Source organism: Micromys minutus, assembly GCF_963924665.1.
Source record: "Micromys minutus genome assembly, chromosome: 9".
Lineage (NCBI taxonomy): Eukaryota > Metazoa > Chordata > Mammalia > Rodentia > Muridae > Micromys > Micromys minutus.
This window is the reverse complement of record NC_137978.1, coordinates 18606621-18631996: the sequence shown is the minus strand read 5'-3', so window position 1 is coordinate 18631996 and position 25376 is coordinate 18606621. Positions and strand designations below refer to the sequence as shown.

The following is a 25376-nucleotide window of genomic DNA, read 5'->3' as shown; positions in this document are numbered from 1 at the left end:
TCTATTAATTCCAATTGGTTCATAACCTCTGCTAGTTTTACTGTGTCCTTATTCAGTTTCTGTTTCCATGATCTGTCTATTGATCAGAGTGGGGTGTTGAGGTCTCCCACTATTATTGTATGGCGTGCAATGTATTTTTTGAGCTTTAGTGGGGTTTCTTTTATGAACATGGGTGCTCTTGTATTTGGAGCATATATGTTAAGGATTGAGAGTTCCTCCTGACAAACTTTCCCTGTAATGAGTAAAAAGTTTCCTTCCTTATCTTTTTTGATTACTTTTGGTTGAAAATCTACTTTATTCAATATTAGAATGACCACTCCAGTTTCCTTCTTGGGGCTGTTTGCTTGGAAGGTTTTTTTCCAACCTTTTACTCTGAGATAGTGTCTCTCTTTGTCTCTGAGATGAGTTTCCTGTATGCAGCAAAATGCTGGATTCTGTTTATGTACCCAGTCTGACAGCCTATATCTTTTTATTGGGGAATTGAGTCTTTTTATGTTAACAAATATTAAGGAATAGTGGTTGCTGTTTCCTGCTATTTTTGCTTTTAGAGGTAGAATTGTGCCTGTGTGTCTTTCTTTTTTTGGTTTTCTTGCTTAGGTATTTTCTTGTTGTTACTAAGATGCAGTTTCCCTCCTTGTATTGGGTTTTCCACCTATAATTCCTTGTAGTGCTGGGTTTGTGGTCATATATTGTGTAAATTTTTTTTGCCCTGGAATATCTTGGACTCTCCATGTATGGTGATTGAGAGTTTTGCTAGGTATACCATCTTGGGCTGACACTTGTGTTCTCTTAGGGTCTGCATGATGTCTGTCCAGGATCTTCTAGCTTTCATAGTCTCTGTTGAGAAGTTGGATGTGATTCTGATTGGTCTGCTTTTATATGTTACATGACCTTTTTCCCTTACTGCTTTTAGTATTCTTTCTTTGCTTTGGGCACTTGGTGTTTTGACTATTATGTGTCAGGAGGAATTTCTTTTCTGGTCCACTGTATTTGGGGTTCTGAGGACTTCTTTATGCTCATGGTCATCTCATTCTTAAGTGTAGAAAAGGTTTCTTCTACGATTCTGCTGAAGATATTTACTGTACCTTTTAGTTGATATTCTTCACCCTCTTCTATTCCTATTATCCTTAGGTTTGGTCTTCTCATTGTGTCCTTGATCTCCTGGACATTTTGGGTTAGGAGCTTTTAGGCTTTTGCATCTTCTCTGACTGTTTTGTCTATGTTTTCAATGTTTTCTTTGGCCCCTGAGATTCTCTCTTCCATCTCTTGTAGTCTGTTGGAGATGCTTGCATCTGTGACTCCTGATTTCTTTTTTAGGTTTTCTACCTCTAAGGTTGTCTCTTTTAGTTTTTTCTTTATTGTTTCCATTTTAAATTCCTTCTTCAATTCCTTCATCTCTTTGGCTCTGTTTTCCTCTAGTTCTTTGATTTCTTTGAGTGGTTTTCATGTTTACTCTTTAAAAGCTTCTAATTCTTTATGCTTTTCCTCCCATTCTTGTTTAAAGATCTCCATCATCATCTTGAGGTATGATTTCTGGTCTGAGTCTTCTTTTTCTGGAGTGTTTGACATTCTGCTGTCTGCTGTGATGGGAGAGCTGGGTTCTGATGTTGCCAGGTTGTCTTGGTTTCCATTCGGTAAGTTCTTTCGTTTTCCTCTTGCCATCTTGTTGTCTGTGATTATATGTGGCCTTGTTGTCAGTGATTGGTTCCCGTCTCTCCCATGTACCTGGCCTGTGTCCCTGGATCTCCCGCTGTTCCCGGTGGCAAATGGCCTGAGCATTTGGTCCACACTCACCCGCCCTCCAGGTGGAAACTGAGTCCCTATGGTAGAGTTCCTGATCTCCTGAACCAATGGGGGGGGTACTTTCTGCACACTCAGCCCAGACCTCTCTGCACCCCAGCTACTTGCAGCACAATCTCACCAGGCCTGCATTCCTGAATCTCTGCTGTTTCCGGTGGCAAATGGCCTATTTTATAATTTTTAAAACAAAATATTTTACACATTTTTTTAAAACACACACTGAGAAGCTCTTCTCTTCAGAGTCTCTCCTCATCCCCTCTCCTCCAGAAAGGGTCTATATGACTTCCCACCTCCCACACACTCCCCTGCTCTGGAACATGACTCTACTGCATGTACTAATCAAGGCATCTCAGGACCCAGCCTGTGTCTCTCATCATTAGCCTCCAGCACAAATAGTCACAGTGTCTATCTTCAGATTCATGTTTTATATCTCTCATGACATGTCCTCCTTAAACATCTTCAGGTTGGGAGGTACTCTTTGTCTTGTTTGTTATTTTATTTCCATATGTAATTTTCAAACGTCCCCAGGTCAAAAGACACTTTCTAAAGAAGCCATTATGTCATCCCAGGTAGGTTTGGAAATCCTTTTCCTGAACACTGAGAACGATCTTTCAGCACAACTACAAAGCTTCATCCCAGCATCATCCCTGAAGCCAGCAGATGCTAGTATACACACACACACACACACACACACACACACACACACACACACACACACTGGGGGTTATGCAGTATTATCTCTCCTCTAGTCTCAGCTCCTCAAATCCTGCTGAGGTTGAAGCTAACATCTGTCATCATTCCAAGTAGCCTAGAAGAAATCATGTTTAAACTACTCGAGTGGGCCCAGCCAATAGGCTTCTGGGGCCACGCCAGCAGGTGGGAGAAGACATGGCCCTGTCTGAGTCTTTGCTCCTTCAGTTTCCATGAACTGCTTGTGAGTCACAGCTTCAGACTGAACCAGTTACCAGCCTGTGCCAGATGAGGCAGCTAAAACCAGCCTGTGCCAGACCCTTTCTGTTCACTAAGAAAACAGAAAAGCGAAATGAGGCAAGCTTGGAAAGGAAGGAGCTAAAGCCAAAGTTCTGTATGTCGCTGGGCCTAGGTCCCTGCTCACCCCACACACCAGAAGCAGGCTTCTGAATTAAGGATAACTGAACTGAAATGGAATTTGGGCTGCCACCCAAGACACGGAGCTCACACTTTGAGCTTAATCAAATTACCTGTCCAACAAACAAACAAACAAAAATGCTTTTTCAGAAGAATGTAAAGGGGGAAACAATCCAAGGTCTCCAAATGCAACATTCACAATACTGTCCAGAACCAATGCAAAACCACTCGGTACCCTGCAGGAAAAATGTGCCTCAAGCAGACCACATGTTGAACCTGGAGAAGATTTCAAAGCAGCTATGTTCAATCTGCTTCATGCAAAGGACAAAGTAAGGTCAGTACAAGCTATAATAAACTAAGAGCTAGAAGAGGACACAAAAGAAATAAAAGCTATCATCTGAAAGACAAATGGGAACTCAAAAAGCTAAAGCCGGGCCTGGTGGTACATCCCTGTCCTCCCCAAATTCCAGCACTCAGGATGAAGAACAAGAGGCTGGTCATCAGTTTAGGCCAGCCTGGAATTCTGAGTGAGACTTTATCTCAAATTTAAAAAAAGAAATCTAAAAAGTGCATTATCTGAGAAAAAAATAATTCACTGGGCTTATTATTATGTCTTATTATGAGGAAGACATCAGCGACCTAATCTTCCAAAAGAGGGAAGGTTAAGGCAGAGAAGTAGACGAGCAAATCCTTAATGAAATAATGGGCAAAATGCTCAATCAAGGGTGAGCATCAGCAAAGCCAAGGTTCCCAGGCTCCCCAGACAAGCCTAGTGCTGAGAACCTTGTCTTGTCGTCATCAATCCTCACCCCGCCCCCAGCCCCGCCATCTTGGAAGACCCCAGCATTGAGTAACAGCAGAGAATCCACAAAGAAAACCCACACAGTTCAACCAGCATGTCAAGATGACTCACTACTATCTTGCATCCTTCTTGGCTTTGGTGAAGGGCACCAATGCCCTTTTTCTTTTACTCTTCCTTCCTTAATCAATAAGCAGGAGTCTATACTAGTAATCCACCCCACCACCCCCTAGCTTTAAGCCAAATCCATCTATCTCTCTCTCCTCTCTCTGTCTATTTGTCTCTCTGTCTCTGTCGCTCTGTCTGTCTCTGTCTGTCTCTTTCTCTGTCTCTCTCTGTCTCTCTCTGTCTCTCTGTCTCTGTCTCTGTCTGTCTCTCACTGTCTCTGTCTCTCTGTCTCTCTCTCTGTCTCTCTCTGTGTCTCTCTATCTATCTCTCTCTCTCTCTCTCTCTTTCTCTCTCTCTCACTCACTCACTCACTCACTCTCATATGCACGGATGGACTTCCAATGAACGAACTCTACCATGTCTCAGTCCTTTCTCAGATGCGGACAGTGGCTCCGGCAACAGAATCACTGTTCCAAGTGGATGCCCAAGTGTTTTATCCAGTAGCAGCCTAATGGGAAGCAAAGCTAGAAATGAAAACTTTCTTCATAACTTGACGTTGGATCTAGCTGAACTACAGGCAAGTCCTCTGCAAGAGAATTACCAAAAGCTGCATATTTTTTAAAAGAGAAAAAAAAACAAATTTTCCAGTAAAAGGGACTGGAAATCTCCGGCATTCCCCCTTCTGACACCTGCTTTAAATCCCCACAATTTATAGTCGGTAAGAGTGTGTGCAGCTGTAATCATGCCTCGTGCTGGGATGATAACCTTTCCAGAAGCCAGGTGTTTTTTGTGTCTGGACTTAATCACCAAACTCAGCCAAGCCAGGACACCAAATGACTTTTTCATGCAGCAGGTGGGAGCCCTGTGTCCAGCCTCAGACACTATACAGAGTCCACCTGTAGATAAGGAAATGAGTGAAGTGTCACAGAAGCCTGGGGGTGACAATCTGAGCAAATGACACATCCCATCTCCTAAAAGCCTCCGGGGAGGCAGGCTGCTTTGCATTCCTGAAAGCAGCCAGCAATGGATGTGAGGTAAGGCAGAGCCGCTGTACCTAGAGTCTGCGCCTGGCTTCCCTCCCGAGGGAAGGGTAAAAGGGAACAAATACCCTATCAGCTTTTCTCCCCAACCTCAGTTTCAGCTTATGTGTGATAAGCAAGTGCCCTGTGAGCGAGGTGTACCCCAGCTTTCAGGTCTGCTTCCTCCCCATTAGGAACTGTATTCCATTCCTTTCTCTCTTTAAAGCTCTGTAATCCTTAATAGTATAGGAAATGCTTTCAGTAGCTGGGGACCTCTTAATATAAACTAGATTTATTGTTACTGTGGCTCTGACTGAGGCAGGGTACCTACTGGGAGATGGGTTTATTGTTATAAATGACACGGGCAAAGATAACTTAGCTCAGGTCAGAGATTAATTTTATGATAGGAAGGGGGAAAGTATGTAGGGCTTCCATATCTGAGGGCCTCAGACCTGGGCAGTGGGATAGAAATCCTGCCTAGGAGGATGGATGTGTGCTCTATGATTTAAACATAAACAAGAGCATCTCACAACAGTCATGCCTCGATCATTTCTGTCATAATGTTGCTGAAGTTAGTGCTTTTGATCTCACAAGAAAGTGTTCTTCCTTTCTTGGAAACTGCGTGTAAATAGGTGAAGGCTGCTGCTCCTGGGAGTGGAAAATGACGTCTGGAGTCAGCTCCCAATGCCTCGCTTAGTCCTGACTAACCACTGCTTTGCGCATGTGCACAGGACGCCTCTTTGGCATGGCCTGTGGTCTCTTGCAATGAGAAGCAAAGCTCATGAGCAGCCGACAGTCTTCCCTGAGAGTGCTAGAGCCCTGAAGGTGATCTTAGCCAAACGAAGCCCAAACTGTCATGTTCACGTTCACATCACTTAATAAGTAAGCTGTAGGTTAAAAAGGGCAGCCACGGTTGCACTGTTCAAATGTCCCAGGATCATCCTTAAACAACGTCATGTACAATAGCTGCTGGGCATCAGACAAATCCCCCAGCTCTCTGCCATCCTTAAGGTGCCCCTGCCCAGTAGTTCCTACCAAGCTCAGAAATCCCTTCGCTTCATTCCTCCCCTTAGATGACCTCCTGCCCTAACCTAGACGTGGCTTCTATGGGTCTAGCATACAGCACCTGGTTTTTAGATAAGAGCACTCACAAGTCAAAATCTCAAGAGAGGAAGTTTCCGTTATTTGGGGGGGGGGGGGAAGATGTCATGCTCCACCTCAGGCCAGCTGGAATCATTAAAACCACACAAAATTACAATGCAATGGCTGAGCTATAGGAGGGCATTCAGCAAGTTGTCCAGCATCTGTAATATCTAAGTGTTGTGGGGAAACAAATGGGGTATACTGGTAGCCCCTTTTGTAAATGAGGACTAGGGAGACCAAGAACACATCATGATTCAGAAGGATCCTGTTGGAGACTGAGTAGCTGGACCTGACGTCCCACCTGACTACATTCAAAGATGTTCCTAACTTCACAAATCACTAAGCCAGGCATCACTGTCAGGAGGCCACTAACCAAAACGTCAATGGAAAAACACATAACCTTGTGAGCACAGAACCCTCAGACTAAGCATTTCCCCAGGCCCTGGCAATAGAGACCTCCATGACACTGACAAAGGCAGTTCCATGTGTACATGGTCCTAATCCTAACAACCTCAACTTGGAAGTCAACTGGAGTATAGCAGGAAAAACTGAAAATTAAGTATGTCCTTTGCATGTCTTGAATGTTTGTGGGGTCTCTAATTCAAAATCCAGAGTGCCACAACAAAAGGGCCCATTCTTCATTACCAGCCTTCATTTTCCACCCAAGTTGTTATGAAGCCTTCCATATAGCCAAAAAATTCCTTTCTCAGCAGCAGGCCCTCTCCTTCCAGTCTGATATTTAACTTAACTATCTTTAATTAGACAGACCAACTTAGCCTCCTGACCCCCCACTTCAACAAGCAAGAATTATTGGTAAAGAATGTTTGGTAATAGTTAAGAAAGCTAATGACTACAAGAATCTCCTTCAGAGATATCTAGGACATTAGCATTAAGGCACTAATGTACTAATGTCATTCCACACTATACACTGCTCCCTTGACAAGACACTATGCGTAACTAATTTCAGGTCAACCATTTACTCACTAGCAAATATTTGCTCTCACCTGGATGTGGTCAGGCCGTCCATTGGTATGGACGGTTTCCCATAGCCCCTTTCGGGCTTGAAGGAATTTCTAGGTAGGTAAGACTCATAGATCGGATAATTCTCGGTGTACTCGGAGAGAAGACATGGTTTCTCAATTTTATCATAAATCTTCGTAGGAAGATGTGGACAGCGATGCCTCCTACAAAAGATACATGGAGGGTTTGGTTAGTTACTTTCTTGACGGGAATACAATCAGTCTGAAAATGCATGTCCTCCGAATGTGATTCAGATTGAATGTTGCCCTTAGAATTCAGAATTTAGCCTTTCCTTTATTACACCATGTACATGTCAAAATTTAAAAGATCTTCCCTAATGATTTAATCAAAATATGTGGATCATAAAATGACACACAAGCATGGCTGATGTTCAACTGTCACGTGTCACACTAGTTGTGGGAGCATTTAAAATAGTCTGTACCATAATAAATGGCTTCGGTGTCCAACCTTTCTGCGGGCCACCACACCCTACTGCCCTTTTGAGAAACCAGAGGTAGAAATTGATTAGGCAGCTTCCAGATCACCAACACAGGAGTTCCATCGTTATCCTTGGTCAGAAGCTTGACATATCCTTGGCCCTGTCCTAGTCACAGGCCAGGGATGCCATAAAAGGGCTCTGGTTTGCTATCTCTTTTCTCCTAAGTAAGCACCGCTTCCTGGAAGACTCATATTAGGGTGTGCCCTAAAACCCAGACACCAATTCCTGTTGGTGATTAGCTTTGGTTTCATGTTTTTATCAGTTTTAATCAGTTTCGGTTCATTTAGGGTCTCAGCTCTTGCGGTAGAGAAGAGTGTTAGGTAACTGCATGAGGATTAGAATGCTGGAGACCATTGAGGTACACCCTAGGCCCACTTCCTGTCTGTAACACTAGAAAGGAAAGCATCACAAGTGCCCCTTCCTTATCTCTCCTGGTCAAAAAAGAAGGAGCTATACCTGTACTTGGTGGAAACATCTGATGGTCTCCAAATAGTAGAATATTAAACAGGACTCTTCTGTCCCTTAAGAATCAACCCAGAGAGTTGAAAAGATGGCTCAGCAGTCAAGAATGTTGGCTGCTCTTCCAAAGGACCAGGGTTCGATTCCCAGCACCCACTGGCAGCTCACAACTGCCTGCAGCTCCAGTTTTAGAGGAGCTGATGCTTAAAACAGAAGCAGAGGGGGGAAAATCAATCCAGTTGGGCCTGCAAAAGGAAGTAGACGAAGGGATAAAGTGTAGTACATCTAGACTCCAGCCAGGGAGCTGCTGTTAAAATTCACACATCAGCTTTTCAACTGGGTAAACACTTAGGAGTATGATTCTTACTTAGTAAGACCTTATGAAGCTTTGAAAGAAAATTGAGTAGCCAAAGGCTAAGCGTTTAGGTCAGTCACGAAGCAGCACAGGGCTGTATCTAAAACACTGCGAAATAAACCAGTAATAGCACGGCCTGCTCTTCCAACTGTGTATTTAAAAACATTTATCCGTCTGTCTGTCATCTGTTTACTTTGAGTGAGACAGGGTCCCTCCGTGTAGCCCCTCCCCTTGCTCAGCAGTTAGTATTACTAACTAAAGGTAGTAGATAGACAGAGAAAGTGCAGTGCATCTAGACTCCAGGCACGGAAGCAGATCAGCGTCTTGCTCAGCCATGGTCACAGAAGCTTTCTCCTGCAGCAGATGGGAAGAAATGCAGAGGCTCGCAGGCAGACATTACACACAGAGAAAGAGACATGGAACACTCAGGCCTAAAGAAGAGGTCTCCATCAAATCCTTCTGCTCGGGAAACCCTGAGGAAGAGGAGACAGAGCCTAAGAGCCAGAGGGGATGGAAGATACCAGAGGAACAAGGTCCTTTAAGTCAACATGATCAAAGCTCATGTGAACTCAGAGACTGAGGCAGCACGCACGGGGCCTGCGTGGGTCTGCACCAGGTCAAGTAGAGTCACCTGGGAAAAGGGAGCCTCCTTGAAGGAATGCCTCACATCAAGCCCTATGGGCATGTGTGTGAGACGTTGTCTTGCTTGATGGTTGACTTGGAAGAGCCTAGCCCACTGTACGAAACATCATCCCTAAGTACACGGGGCTGGGCTGTATTTAAAAAAATAAAAATTAGCTGACCCAATGAGCAAGTCAGCATTCCTCCATGGGCTCTGCTTTGAGTTCCTGCCCCGGCTTCCCCCACTGATGGACTGTGAGCCAAATAAGACCTTGCCTCCCTAGCTTGCTTTTGGTCAGAGCAACAGAGAACATGAGATTTGGACATTTGTAGAAATCGGCAGAACTAAGGTGCAGAGTGTGCTGACGGCCCTCCGGAAGTAGAGGCAGAAGAATCACACGTATGGGGTGAGCCTAGGCTAAGTAGTAAGCTCGATCTTAAATGCCGGAACGAGAATCGGAAGTAATGACGCAGAAAGCACTTGCTTTGATTGGTTGCTCGGTTAGATTTGAGGCAGGGTCTTGCTCTGTGGCCCTGGCTGGTCTCTTACAAAGTTAAACATCCTTCTGCCTCGTCGGTATTACAGGTGTGTGATCCCACCACACTTGACAAAAAAACACCCTGATAGAAAATAATCACAGCTGGGAGCACAGGTCAGTGAGAGCAAACCTGATTAGCATGCAAGAGGTCCTAGGTTTCAAGCAACTATAAATAATATAAATGCATATACATTATGTTTAATATATGTATTAAAGATATTTAATCAGTGTGTTTATTAAATATGAATGTATTAATGTGTTTGTATTTAATATTTAATAACATTTAATTATCTAGATATGTAATTTTAATTAAATATTAATATTTAATAATTTTCTTATTTTTGTTTGTATCAAAATTGATTTGTTCATGACAGTGCTAATACAAAATTTTAATAAAGAGAAAACTAAGTACATAAGAAAGATATATGGACTTCTCAGCTACCTCATTTTCTATAACTCTAAGAATTTTCTGTAACTTTGTCCTAGAGAGTAGTCCATTGCTTTTTTAAGGGTTAAAAGGTAAGTAAGCTATGTCCCAGGGAATGATAGTCTAGTTGTTCCTGCTGTTACTTCAGCGGTGTACAGACACACTGCTGTTCCCTCTCTATCCATCCGTGAATAGCAAGTGCTTTACATAACATTCCTGTTCGTTTTGGTTTCATTTGTAAGCCTGTAAATAGAAAAGGCCTTAAGATGTCTTGATTGCTGCTCAAGTTTATCATAAATGCTTTGACTCATGATAAATGTTTGATATATGGTCTCCCTGTTATGGATAAATTCCAAAACCGCCAGATGCCTGAAGCCACAGGCAATGCTGAACCCTATTTGTACTATATGTGATTCATACTTACCAGGTCTAAGTTTAATTTGTAAATCAGGCACAGAAAGGAGTTAGGAAGAGGTTAGCAATAAGTGAGTACAGCTCTTCGCGACCTCAGCATGTGATGTTTTCCTTCCCTGAGTTGAGAATTCACCTTTGCACTTGAGGAAGCTCTTTATTGGCTCCTTTTGGTGTGGCCAGATGCTCTTATACTTTGGAACTATTATTAGCTAATATAAGAGTTACTGCGTATAGTCCTTTCAGTGCCACAAGTTGATGTGAGAGATGAACATGTAACAGTGGAGGACGAGCAGCAGACGGGACGGACACACTGGGCAAGGTGATGACTAGTAGGCTGGCAATAGATCCAATCTCGCTACTCAGAATGGCATGTAATTTTAAATGTATGAGTGACTTCTAGAATCTTCCGCTTAATATGGCCATACTGCATCTAACTGTGAAGTTACTGAATATGCAGTATGATGAGGAAGTCATGGTATTCCTGTTTACAAGGTCTTCCACAGACCCTACAAACCTTATGGTGTTAAATGATCGATAGAACTTTTTTGAACACACATTGATAGCACTTAATGTATAATATTTATCATATTTTATGCAAATTTATAAGACAGTTAATAGCCATTGCATAGATAAGTTCACTCTAGGGATAAACTGTGTTTGCAAGATAAATGTCTCCCATTGATATTATTTTCATTCCTGTGTTCATAATCAATCCAATCATCTGAATTCTCACTTTAAGCCAACTATTTTAGGATTTCTACAAACCTCAAAGCAAAAGCCAGGAAGCTGAACTTAAGAAAAATGCCACTGCACATATATTTCACGCACACAGTCTTGAGATTTCTCTGAGCTTGTCTTGACTCAGGCATTTTCAGTATAATCAACTCTATAGGCAGAGGGATCTTTTCCCACTTCAGAGCCCCTGCCTTTTGAACCAGTAAAATGCTCCTTTTGAACTGTTGCTACTTCTCTTAAAATACAGTATATTATAACCACTTATTCCAAAAGAAAAGTAATTTAACATGGTCTGTATCTTAAAGTGAATTTCAATGTAGCAATAAGCTTCCATACAGATTGAAGCTCCATTAAAGGAAATTTGTATTGACATACATTTATTAAACAGGTTTTATTTACCAGACTCATGACTTAACTGAATATTCATCTTACTTTGAAATATCAAAAAAACTTGTGCTCCAAAATGTATAATTTGGCAAGATACCCCAAAAGTTGCAATAGCGGCACGTACAGCCTAGATGCAACCAACAGCTGTCTAATTGGACTTAAGACTCACTCAACAGGAGGGAATTCTTACCTGGAATTTTACAAGGTTCACAAACCTAGCCCACTTCTTGTGGGTGATGAGGTCATGGGCCCTAAAGGAGAATTCACTATTGCCAATTTCCTGAACCCGTAAAACTCCCAACTACATTGTAAATACTTATTTGTATACTTGCAGATAAATGAAGCTCTCACCTTTCATCAAAGAAGCTTCTTTATATTGCAGACAGCAACCATGACAAAAATACATGACCAGGGATAGAGAGATGGATTAACAATTAAGAGCATTTGTTCTGGCAGAGGGCCAGGTTTGATTCCCAGCACTCATATGCTGGCTCAGATCTATCAATTACTACAGTCCCAGGGAAGCTGATGCCCTCTTTTTGGCCTCTGCTAGCACCAAGCATACACCTGGAGCATATACATACATGCATATATAAAGGCAAAACACTCACACACATAAATCAAAAAAATTTAGAAATCCACAACTGATCAAAATGCAGAAAAAAATGACTATTGTGCAGCCATTCCCAATTAATACATCTACAACACAATCCTACACCTAAGACTCAGGGAACATTGTTCATAAGGTAAGAGAGAGGTTGCAAGAGCCAGAGAATTGGGACATCTCCCAAAAAGTAGAATCATCTACATCCAAGAAATATGATCATCATTTAATGGGCAGGAAAGCTGTGCCTATTAAATCTTAACACAGTTTCTTAAACATGACATGCATATGACACCACTAGTTAACATACCAACTCTGATAAGAGAAATTACACAAGGCTCCACCACTGGATGAGGAGCTGGAGGTAATTAGAAGCAGCTGAGAGAGAATCAGTCTTCCCTATGGTTGAGCCACATAAGAGCTTATCCAATCTCAAGTGGTCAACCCTAAGCACGGGAACATACAAACAATAAATGGATTCAGCATGTGTGTGTCACAATAATAATTAAAGTAGCCATAAATCTGAGAGGGAGTCGGGGAAAATAGGAGGAATGAAAGGGAAGGGAGGGGGGAAATACTGTGAAGGAAGTACTCATATATTACACCTTTAAGTGAAAAATAAATGTTTCATGGTGTAAGTTTGCTCAAAGGGTTTATCTCCTTCATCTGCCTGTAGCATAATGTAGTCTGAGGTCTCTCAAGACTCTGAAATCTATGTCTTTGATCATCTCCCTGCCCCTTGGGATAAAGACTAAGTCTTAGGCCTCTATCCTGGAGCCTAGCCTAGCATCTGTTAAATTCAAGTAATAGTTGATAGGAACCAGAAGAAGGGCACTGTGTAGGAGGAAGAGCTACTAAAAGAAAAATACGCTCAGGGTTGAAGAAATGGTGCAGTTATTAAGATCACTTGCTGCTCTTAGAAACCCTGTAAACACATTAGGCACTTCAAAATCATTTCTTACTCCAGGAGATCTGATACCCATTTTCTGGCCTCCAAGAGTACCCACATCCACACAGACAGACAGACAGACAGACAGACAGACAGACAGATACTGAAGGCATACATGCACTTAAAAAAAAATACTATTGACAAGTCACGGGGCGGGGGGGGGGATACTCATGTGCTCCATCTACAGCCTAAATATTCAAAAAAAAAAATTGGATTCTTGTTTTTGTAGCATCTAAGCACCTTTGTAGATCAGCATTCCTGGAACATTTGAAAGTAGGTTTGATGACCATGAACCAAATTCCAAAAGTCCTTCTAGTTGGGGCACTGTGTCGTTGAACAGCTGCCTTGACTACCTTGCTCTGGCGCCTACTCACAAAAGCTCACATGTAGCAAACAGTGGGAGGTAAAAAACCAAGAGGGCAGAGGGGTCTTAATTCAACAGAACTCTCTAAAATCTTTCCACTTGAAAGAGAAAAAGAAACAATCCTAGCATACTCTGACACCTGGGAGAGGGTGTAGTAGAAACCTGACGAAAGTCACAAGAAAATTAATAATAGCTAACTCTGAACACCAGGTCCAAACGAGAGTCAGAACTTCAAAACTGAGAGGGGTATGAAAAATATCCAAGCCAATGACTCATGTGCGGATAACAATATTGCAGCTAAGAATAATGGACACAGCCCAGCTGTGGATACAGTGCAGGTTCTATCATAAGGCACTCCCCCAACATGCATCTGGCTCAAGGAGTCTGTGACTCAGGTTCTCCTACAGTGGATGACAGGAGTTAGTATGGTTCCCTTGAATGACATCATTCGATAGAAATAAAATACAAACCACATATGTCACCTTAAGTCTGTTGGTCACATTAAAATGGTATAAAGAAGCAAGTAGAGCTTTACTTAGTTTTTTTCCAAAATCTTTCAACAAACCACCAGTATAAAAATTATTGAGCTATTTTATTTTATACTCTTCAAAATCCAACATTTATGGTACATTTGTAGTGTATCTCTGTTTAGACCAGCCACATTTCAAGTGCTCAGCAGCCCCATGTGATAGTTTTCATACTGGAAAACACAGGGCTAGAATCTGAAGGTTCAAAAGAGCTACCAGCACATAGGTGCTTAACACAAATGCTTACAAATATTTAAAACCATGCCTGATGGTGCCCGTGTTCTCAGCACTCAGGAGGCAAAAAGAGGAAGGTAAGTCTGAGGCCACCGTTATCTACAAAGTAAGTCCATGGCCAGCCAGAGCTACATTAAACCTGTCTCAAGGAACAGAATATTGTTTTCTAACTTGCAGTTTGTATCTTGAGTCCTCTAAAATCGTTCATGTGGCATAATCAGAAATATTAAAAGACATGAAAATGACGTTTTCCCACAATTTTTCTCAACCTACAGCTTTGAGCTTCCACTCGACGCACCTGTATCACTCCCTACATTAGCTCTTCTCCTCTACTTCCATTTATACAAAATGCTCCCCTTTCAACAGTCCATCCTAGGTGCCACCACATCTAAATATGTTAATTATGTGTTCTGGGGAAGAAGGGAGCCACAGCATTGTATGGAGGTCAATGAACAACTTACAGAGTCTGATCTTTCCTGTGTTGATCGGGGTTCCAGGGATCCAACTCAGTTGGCCAACAAGCATCGTTTATCCACAGAACCATCTTATTAACCCATCTCCCCCCAGCTCTCCTCGGGGTTATTGATGAGCCCACTGGACAATGTCACTAACTCTGACACTCCTGCTCAGACACTGAATAGTACTATGGTCCTCCTTTTCATTTTCGCCATCTTAATTTCTCGTCCCCTAACATTTTCTCTTTCTCATTGATATAACAAGTGCACATATTCTGTGGGTTACAGACTATTTCAGTACATGCAAACAGTATACAGAGATCAAATCAAACTAACAGAAATCTCTACCACCTCAAACATCTCTTTGTACTAAGAACATTCAAAACCCCCCCCCCTACTAGTTATTGTGAAACATACAATCAAATATAGCCTATAATATAGCCTATAACCACAATATGACTGGTCCAGCCGAATGCCATTTAGTAGTAGCACTATTATCTTGGGCGTAACAAATAGCTGTTTAATTGGTTTGAGGACTACAACCCATGACTGAAGAAAACCAACCCTAGTTGTTTAGCTACAATACAACCTCCACACCTGGCTCAAGACACATTGCAAAAGAAGAAACAGAAAGATTATAAGAGCCAGAGGACCAAAATGCCTGCTACTAGAATGTCTTCTAGACATGACAAGTGATGCTGTGCCCATGAAATCTAATAATATGGGAGACCAAACAAGACTTACCTAATGACATCACCAGGTGCCCTCCCCCAGATGAAGAGCTACAGACAGTCAGTCAGTGGCTGCTGAGAAAGGAGAAAATTGGATTCTCCATGGACAACCTCTCTGGGAGGGTATCCAATAGCAAATAATCAGCCTAAACACATAGACATAAAAACAATGTTTAATGAGCTCAGTAGTAGGGGAGGGGGTACATACCTAAGCACATTAAAATATTAATTATAAAATGAGAGGTCATAAAGAATAAAGGGGGGCACTCCTCGACTGGCAACATTGTGCTTCTAGCAGCTCTCCGAGGTCCCTGCCAGGGTGTAGGAAGAAGCAGACAGACTTGAGCATCCCTCTTTTCAGGCTTTTCTGATCATCGTGATGAAGATTAGATACAAAAACTAAAACCCAGGCAAAGGTTCAGCTATCTTCCATTGACACAGAAAACATCCCAGCACAATCCAACAAGTAGATACAATTCCAAGAGCTCATAAAAACTCTGGGACTTCCTTTACTTTGTAAACAGAAGGCTGTCACTAAAGTAATCATAATCACAAAAAAAGAATACAACTGCTGGATCTTGGAGGACCTTGGAGATCAGCCAGGCTCTCTGCTTCAACTATGCAGATGTAGATGCTGAGACTCAAAGACATTGCATCCCAGCCTGGGGTCACACAGCTGGCCAGCAACAGCCTCCCTCACAGCCCTGTGTCACCTCCCACGTAACTGGCTTCCACTCTCTATCCAATTTAGAACTCAAAGTTCAAGCTCTTAAAGGATTTGCAATCTGTTTTTCCTTTTTCCCAGTCGTTTCGTCTCGGAAGCTTGTGAGCTATCACAGCTGCTGGGGGAGGAGGGAGGAGGAAGGGGAACCCAACACTTGCTGCAGGAAATGTATTCTTAGTGTGGTAGGGGCAAGGATTTCCAAACTTCAAGCCACAACAGTTGTCTCTCTACACTTAGAATGATTCTAGTGTAGCTGGAGAACAGAAACTGAGATACTAAAAGGCAGGATCTCCAGATGAGGATCCATGTCTCTGGAGCAGAAAGTTTTCTCTCTTCATAGTTCCAGAAACTCAGGCCCACTGACAAAGCCAACACTTCCCAAAAAGCTTGTCAATCAATCGATCAGCAGCAGTTTATAAGCAGATAAACGCCTCTTATCTTTATAAAAGGATCCAAAGACAAGGGTCAAGTGAAAATGGTTTTATAGACTCCAAAAAAAAAGTATGCCTTACATTTTGATTAGCATGTATTAATCATGTATTATAATGTGTTTGTTATAATATATATATATATATATATATATATAATATATTTGACCATCTTTACCCTATTAACCTACGCTGTTCCATTTTCACTTGAACAAACCCCCTTCTTTATCCCAATTAGTCCCCCTCTGTGTGTGTGTGTGTGTGTGTGTGTGTGTGTTTCATTAGGGTTGCTTACAGAAACAAGACTGAATGACTATTTACAGAAACATTTTAGTAACAGTTACATCACTGAAGAAAAATGTTCCTCTCTTTCTCAGCAACAATTAACTGTCTGTAGCTCCTCAGGGAAGGGTAGGACCCCAACAGCTTCTCCTCTGTCCATGATAGAACAGTGATAGGCCAAGTCTTGTGTGGGTCCTGTACAGGTATCACTGTTGGAGGATATTTGATCTCACTGTAAACCCTAGATAGTGAAGTGAAAAAAAACCTGTTTCATGTTGTGGTGTAGCTCATCCCTAGCACACACATTTAACACAAGAGCTTTCGGTAAGCAAGAGCACAGGCTGCTCTTCCAAAGATCCTGGGTTCAAGTCCCAGCAACCACATTGCAGCTCATAATTGCCTGTAATGGAATCTGATTCCCTCTTCTGGTGTGCAGAAAAACAAAGCACATAGAATAAATAAACATAGAATAAATAAACAAAGTACATAGAATAAATAAATAAATTTTAAAAACAAAATATTCTACAGCATTGGCCATCATAGGAAGGCAGATTAAAACTACTTGGAGATTTCAACTCAGTCAGAATGCCTATTGTCAAGGAAACAAATGATAACAAATGCTGGTGAGGAGGTGGAGAAAAAAAGGACCCAGATCTTCTATTGGAAGAAGTATAAACTGAAACCCAAAAATCTCAGTTTTGTTAGATTCCCAAATATCTCAAAATATAAAAATAGAACCACTCTCTAACTCATTCATACCCCTTGTGGCATACCCAAAGGATCTCATAGCCTATGACAGAGATACTAACATACCCACGTTTGCTGAGGTTCTCTTTATACCTAGTTAACAATTGGTCCACATGACCAGCAATTCATGAATGGATAATAAAAAATGTGGTGCATAGACAATAGAATTTTATTCAGCTGTAAAAACAAATTAAATCATAAAATCTGCAGAAAAAAATGGTAGCTCTGAGAAGCTGTATGTGAAATGCTGGACTCAGAGAGAAAAATATCACATATGATCACTTGCATGTGGATCCTATCTTCAAACTGAAACGTGCATGTTTTGTCTAGAGTACCTATAGAGCTAGAAAGCTAGAAAAGCCATAAGAGGTGAAGGGAAGAGGTCTTAAGTGGACGATGAAACACAATACCTGTGGTATGAACACAGAGAGAGGAAAACCCTAGGAATTAAAGTTTCAATAAAAATGGGGATGGAAGGTTGGCTAAAGGAGATGGTACAATATCAAAAAACTATGGATTTACAGAAAAACTAAGGATCTTGTTGAAGAACAGTTGTTTATAAGTCAATTGAAATAAGTTTCTTAAAAGAAGGCATTTAAACAGAGATGTCCTTTGTGGGTGGATAATGCTGGCCACAGCCCATGTGAGTTGTTAAAAATCTTAGTGCCAGGTATAGGATAGCTCCCTATGAGTAATTGGTCAAAGGTGGTTGGGGTTTCAAAGGCTCCCAACACAGTACAAACTACTGCCATTGCTCTTGGTTGACATCCATTACTGAACAGTAAGATCATACTGCTGAAGACACACTATTGACTTGGTTGCAGAACCTAGAAAAGACAATGTACAACTGACCTGAAAAAACTTCTCCCTGCTGGCTAGTTGTGATGATGCTGGGAGGTGTTATGCAGTCTGCTAGGGCAGAAAAGACTTCCACAGCAGCGAATACTCTAATAGCAACCTGCCAATCAAGATGTGCTCACTAGTGAAACAGTGGCATGAACGTCAGAAAGACAACAAACTGCCTTCTGATTGGATACGAAGCCTGTTCTACAGGAAATAATTAGTGCTTAGTTATATAACCTTCTCAAAGCCCATAGGGATGTTATAGGCCCTAGAAAGAAGCCTACTGCTGCTGCACAGGTCACCAAACTGCCTTCTGAATATTTCTTTTCATACGAATAGATTTATGGTGCTCTCAACCTTGCTCACAGAAGCTCCATTTTGAAATGCACAGCAGTTAACACAGAGACTGGTCAAGGTGATGAATTAATGTGGCTACTGAGTGCTTAGCTCTAAAATATAGACCTAAATCCCCCCACAACCACCACCACCATCATGCTCAGAGCATACCACAGAAGAGGAGACAGGAGACAGACAGAAAGAGGGGAAAGATGGAAAGGTTGGCTATAAACATGTGGCGATAGAATGCATGGGAATCACAGATGCCATGGTCCATGGACAAGATCTGCACAAGATTAAGCCCCTTAACCTTCCAGCATGGATAGAGGAGGGGCTCACCAAGGCCCTACCCCTCGCTAAGGAATGATTGGCAGTTGGGGGAGAGACACTGGGTCTCTTTAGGAGTATGGCTGCTTTTAGGTTGTTCATGTTCCAGTGGATGGCCCTTTACCTATGCAGATGCAGACAGCAATAACTGGACACAGTGGGCTACTGGAGAAAGAGGAGTAGATGATGGTGATGATTCTGGTGATGCTAGAGAGGGTGCATATCACTGTGAGTGAGCTTTGAGGTTTCAAAGTCTCACATACACCACTGTGTGTGTGTGTGTGTGTGTGTGTGTGTGCGTGTGTGTGTGTGTGCGCGAGCTTGCCACTGAGGATGTGAGCTCTCGACTTACTGCTCTAAATGCCACGCCTGCTGCTTGCTGCTGTGTCTCCACAACAAGATAGATGCTTATCCCTCAGGAACAATAAGCCAAAACAAACACTATTTTCTATAAGGTGACTTAGTCACAGTGCTTTGCCATATCAACCGAAAAGTAACCAATCCAGAGGTGCAAATGGTATACCAACTAGCAGAGGCCACTACCTAGTTTGTGCCCAATAAAAAGGTTCTGAGGTTACACCAAGTTTAATGACAAACAACACCTGATTTTTCAGCCATGTCTGTTGAGGGCACCAAATGAAAGGGAAGAAAAAGAAGAGAAATCCTGGCAGAGATGTCCACAGGCTGCTGAGCATGAAGGCTTTAAGGAAAAACAAGTTTGGAAGACATCTGGACTGACAACCAAGCCATAAAATACGGAAGAAGTTGCCAAGAAAGAAGAGGATTAAAAACAAAACTTTATAGAGAATTCCATGCTTAAGAATGAGAAAAAGACGCTTGTTGGACTCTGGAGCTTAGTTTTTTAAAAGGGGAAGAAAAGAGGACATGAAGTTGGGAGGTGTAAAAGGACTTGGGGACAGATGTGATCAAAGTGCATTGTAGAGGTGTAAATTTCACAAAGAATAGGTATGTTTAAAAATAAAAATGTCAAGTGGCAAAATAGAGTACAAGCTCAAAAAAAAAAAAAAAAAAAAAAAATCACCAAGGAGGGCCATAAGAAATGTTGACTAAGCCATGCTCATCACAGGACACTGGTTTGTAAAGAAAATCGAGTCAGACCATCCTGTAGGAGAGAACACGTTGGGCAGATAGACATTCTTTGATGAGCAAAAATAATGAACAGGGTGAGAGCTTTGGGTGCAAAAGCTACCAAGAGACGGGAGGGGAGTGGGGTTAGAGAATCCGAAAGGAGAGGAGGCAAGCCAGATAGAAGGACCTAGTCTTCAGTGGGGGAAAAAAACAAATCAAATCAATCAAATCAGTAATTACCCCAGGGAGAGAAAAGAAGGCTGATGAAGAGGTTTACAGGCAGTGCTGGCAGTGGCTTCATCTAGATAGGAACTGAGGTTAGGCACCTGACTTAATCAAAACTCAACAAACATGCCCGAGGGTACACACACACCAGCACTCACTTCAAAGGGGAGAAGTAAGCAGCTGTTGTGCTCTAGGTTTTGAAATTAATGCCGAACTACTCAGAGGAAAGATTTACTGATCTCCATGATTTACTTGCAAATCCATGAAGTATGGGATGGACAGGAAAAATGTGTCAATTTGGGAGCCGTTCATTTCCATATCCTTCTGGTTTTGCTGTATGTTTGCAATTTTTCATTGGGGTTTAGGAGAAAGGAACAAAAAAAAAAAAAAAAGTTTCTCCAATCCCTGGATTTTTAGATGTGATTGTGACTGTGTATGAAACTGTTCTTTTAGCGATGCATGACGGGAAATGCAGTGTGAAATGACACGGTGCCCTGATGGATGGACCAAATGTGGTCAGATTCTCATCACTGCCTACGCTCAAGAGCAGGACTTGGTGGGGGGCTGTCCCTCTGTTCTCTCTGCTTTGCAGATTTGAATTCTTCCAAATTAAGGGAAAAAAATTAAGACAGATCCCTGAGAGGTTGCGCCTACACAAACAAGAGTGTATCTGCTTAAGCAAGTGCTTCCCTCGAGGCCAATAGGGCTTCGATCCAACCACCTGGGACAAAACAGGCCCTTGATTTAAACTGATGATAAGTACAGAGCCAACAGCCAGAGGAAGCCTGTTTCTCACACTCTGAAGGTGCCGTCAGCTGCACTGGGCTTGTTCCCACATGGTCTGTCGGTATCCTCCAGCCAAAAAGCAGCAAGCCTACATAGTTGACTGGAGTTTTACTCTCTTCCCAAGAACCTCAGAACCTTGTGAAAGCTGGGAAAACCCTACAGTTATGGTAAACACATCTTTCCAAGGCTTTCCTTCAGGTACCACAAATACCCTCCCTCCCAGGCTTCTTGGACTCCCGGTTTGAAAATAAAAGTCTCTCCTAGGCATGCCGACTCACCACTAGGCGTGCCTACCTTGAAGCCTGAGATTACTCTCATCAGAACATTAGTCCCACAATACTAAACACTGTTGCTTATAGAGCTGTAGAGATGACTCCATGCTAAGAAGCACTTGATGCTCTTCTAAAAGACTTGAGTTTGTTATCTCACACCCATGGTGGAGGCTCATAGCTACCTATAACTCCAGCTCCAAAGGATCTAATACCCTCTTCTGGCTTCTGCAGACACCTGTGCATTTGTGCACACAAACACATAAGCAAAAGTAAAAATAAACCTTAAAAAAGTGAATGTCCCTCAGACTACGTTTGTACTAAATGGGAAGGTATCTTGTTTACTATTAAATAGCCAGCCAATCTGGTAGCCAGAGCACACAAATATTAATATTTTAGAACAACCATTTGTAAAACTTTCACAGTTTCTACAGCTTTGCTATGCCATTTTGTCTGTCCTTTGTGCAATTCTGAGAGCTAGATTGGGAATCGTACATGCACAGACACTGCCACAGTCCTCAATACCACAGTTAAGGAGGTCAGGCCAAGAGGGTTAGTGCTAAAATCAGCATTATAGAACAACCATCAACAAAACTAGGATTAATGACTGTCTAGCTGACTCTCATAGCCCTTTATCCTATCCAGTGCCATTCTGAGGAATATTCAAGGGGATTTCTCAGAAAAGGATGCCCTCCTACATGAGCTCTAAATGGAGTTCAGGATAAGTCTCTGCCTAAGTTACCAATAAATGGTACCTGATGATTGGGGACTTGTTTGAAAAGCAGGAAGAGCAAACAGTTGAATAGATGCCACCATCCATAAAACCCCAGATGTTTGGCTTGCTGTAACAACATGTTAAGTGTCTCATATAATTAATTCAGGTAAAAAGATAACCATTGCGCTAAACGCCACATTAATCTCTGGCAACTGCTCTGCATGCATTTGCTTGATAATTTCTCCTGCCCCACGGGGCCCTTTTCCTCATCTTGATTAAATAACAAAGCACTGTACTTCTGGAGCCCTCTGAGGCTACACAGGGCCTGGCTAGGATCACCCAGCACTGTCAGCATGGAGATCAGATGACCCCAAGCAAGAGTTTGTGAGATTTCTCCTCCTGCCTTGGTTCCTGAGTCTAGGAAGATAACTGAATGTTCTGGGTGAGTTTATAAATAAGTACTGGCCACAGGCTGTCTTCACTGTTGGTGCTGTCCCCAACTGACACACATCTAAGCTCGGTGGAGACACAACCTTCTATTTCTGCTTGTAGCTTCAAAGCCAAACCAGTGGCAATTTGAGAAGAGCCCAAAAGTCCTAAAAGTGAGACTTCAAGGGCAGCTGCCACCATCTTGTCCTGAAAAGGGTCTAGGGATCTGTGCATCTCTCTGTTTCAGGGTCTGTACATCCCTCTCTGGGGTACCATCATGATTATGATACCCTATATAGTCACTGAAAGGCCTTGGAATTGTGGTGCTAGAGAGATGGCCCAGCTGCTAAGAACATTGCTGCAGAAAATGGCTTAGGTTTCCAACTCTCTACCATATGTTACTGGCAACTTCCAGATATCCAGTGCCCTGTTCTGGCCTCCTTGGACATCAGGCACACATGCAGTATACTTGCATACATACAAGCAAAACATTAAATAAAACATAAAATTATATTAAATCTAAGTTACTGATTTCAAGCAGCTTAGCCCAATGGTGGTACCTTCATGACCACCACTGTCGGGTGTTCATATTCTCAGTGCCTTTCCATCTCTAAACATGGGTCCTGTCCATGCTGTAGACAACAGAGAGAAATGGCTTTCTCCAGATACCCCTGCCCAGTCTGATCACCCTTAGCTCTTCTATACAGCAAGTGCCTTTTCTCTGACCAGCCACAATCAATCAATCAATCAATCAATCAATCAATAAAAGCACACCTGCCTAGCAGCAATAGACCCAGGAAGGCAGACAGAAATTTCCCAATCAATCAACCACTGGCTAACTCCAACAGTGGAGATTTCTATAGTACTTATAAGCCAGTGGTTACTATCATGAACTTAACAGTCCCCAGACCCTAGTGTTGTTTGCTTCAATTCTTGAAACCATTACAGTATCTACTGATGGCCAGATTTTCAAAGCTGTTGTAGCTGCCAGCAAAAAGTATTTAGCATCATTTTTCTCTCTACCTCTGTAAAGATTTTCAAGAATTGAGCCAAATCTCCCATAATGTCATTAAACTGAAAGAAAAATAATTTAACAATGAATGGAATTATTTAAAGGAAAAAGTCTTACTTTACCAAATTTAGTCCTTTGAGTAAAATAAATACTTTTAAAGAAGCATTTGGTTCTTAGGAATTAAAGTCACTGTTATGAGACACCCCTTACCACCACCACCACCACCCAAAAAGTAGGAGACTGGACTTCAAGTTTACTTATTATAACCACAGCTGAACAGATGGAACAAGATTACTTCCCTGTGCTGTGTAGTCATAATTCGGTATGTCAAAATGATCTCGATTTTTTTACAGATTTTCTCTCTGTCTCTCCCAAATAGTTTGCCTAAAGGGAATCTTTTTAGGTCACTCCCTTCCAATTGTGCTTTCTCAACATATTTCCTCTGGAAATAAATGTTTGCCAGGAATATAAGCTCTACTCACTCATTAAAAGACAGCACTATAAAATATAAAGGTAACCTACTGCTCTATCTACAGAGATCCTGTTTTATGCTAACTGAGGTTCTGCTTTGCTTCATCAGTCTAGGAAAATGATTGTATATGTGTATGTATATATAATATATATATTTATTATATATATTCATTTGGCTAAAATGGGAACTTGACAAACCCCTCAGGTATCTGAAATAACACAGAGGATTTAAAGGGTATGTCTTACTAAATCCCCCAGATGTGGCAAAGTCCTGGAGAATGAAGTGGTATTAGGAGAGAACAGGATGTTTGTGCCACTTCTGATTTCTGGCTAAATATATACCTTCTTTATTAAAAGGTTCACAAATAAAAATTCTCATCTATCTATGATGTTCAGAGTTAATCCTCTTTCTTCATCTCAAATCATTGAAAAAGCAAACCCCACCTACTTCTATTAGACCTGCTGGAAATGTCTCATGAGCTCCTTGCCCTTTGTTAATAAATATAGTTTATACATCAACAAGTTTGTTCACTTTCAAGAACATCATAAGTAATAGACAGCACTGTTCGAGTACCTGGCACTGTCCTTAATCTTTTGTCTGTATTAACCTAATCACTATACAAAAATCTGCTTAGAGTAGAAGGCTCAAAGTCAGAATCTGGGAGCCATACAATCTCAGACTGCAAAGGACTTCACAGAACCAGGTCTACTGGAGGTCACACAAGGTCATTCATGATGGAATGGAATGTAAACTTGGAATATCCCCGCTAAGCCTGTAAGCAGCCCATAGTCAGGGTCCCCCAGATTCTACAGAACCCCATCATTTGGCCTTTATTGTGTCTTTTGTTTGTCCCCTTACCTACCCCACCCCCCCCCATCTCATCTTTGTTTCCTGGCTACACTAAGACTTAACTCTTTCAGGATCCATACCGCAAACATTTCCAACATCGACTTCACATGAGGCAATGTCCCATTTTTTTAAAGGCACTGCCAGCAGCCTTGGGTTCTCAGCAATCCTATCCCCTGGGAAAAATGAAAAATATTCCCACAAGCTCCCTGCTTGTTGGGATCAGAACACAAATACACCCCCTTCCATTATAAAGAAATCTATGGAATCAAGTCTTAGGTCTTGGAATATAAAGTACCCCCAAAAAACAGGCTCAAGTGTCCCAACAGACAGCACTACTTTGGAGGTCCTGGAAATTTTGAGAGATAGGACCTAACCAGGTGTGGTAGTACACATATTTAATCCCAGCACCTAGGAGGCAGAGACAGGTGTATCTCTGTGGATTTGAGGTTAGTTTGAGATATGTAGCAAGCTCCAAGCCAGCCAAGGTTACATAGTAAGATTCTGTCTCCCTTGAACAAAAATAAGCAAACAAAAAATATGTTGGTCC

General features: G+C 41.9%; 1 protein-coding gene across 1 annotated transcript in view; it reads right to left on the bottom strand.

The window, feature by feature from the left end:
* SAXO1 (stabilizer of axonemal microtubules 1) overlaps nt 1–25376 on the bottom strand; it is a gene marked incomplete at both ends in the record, with an annotated part of 108040 nt that overhangs the window by 32642 nt on the left and 50022 nt on the right. The window contains one exon of the mRNA XM_080921970.1: nt 6981–7160. Within this exon, the coding sequence (XP_080778096.1) occupies nt 6981–7160 (180 nt within the window). The remainder of the gene's footprint in view (nt 1–6980; nt 7161–25376) is intronic.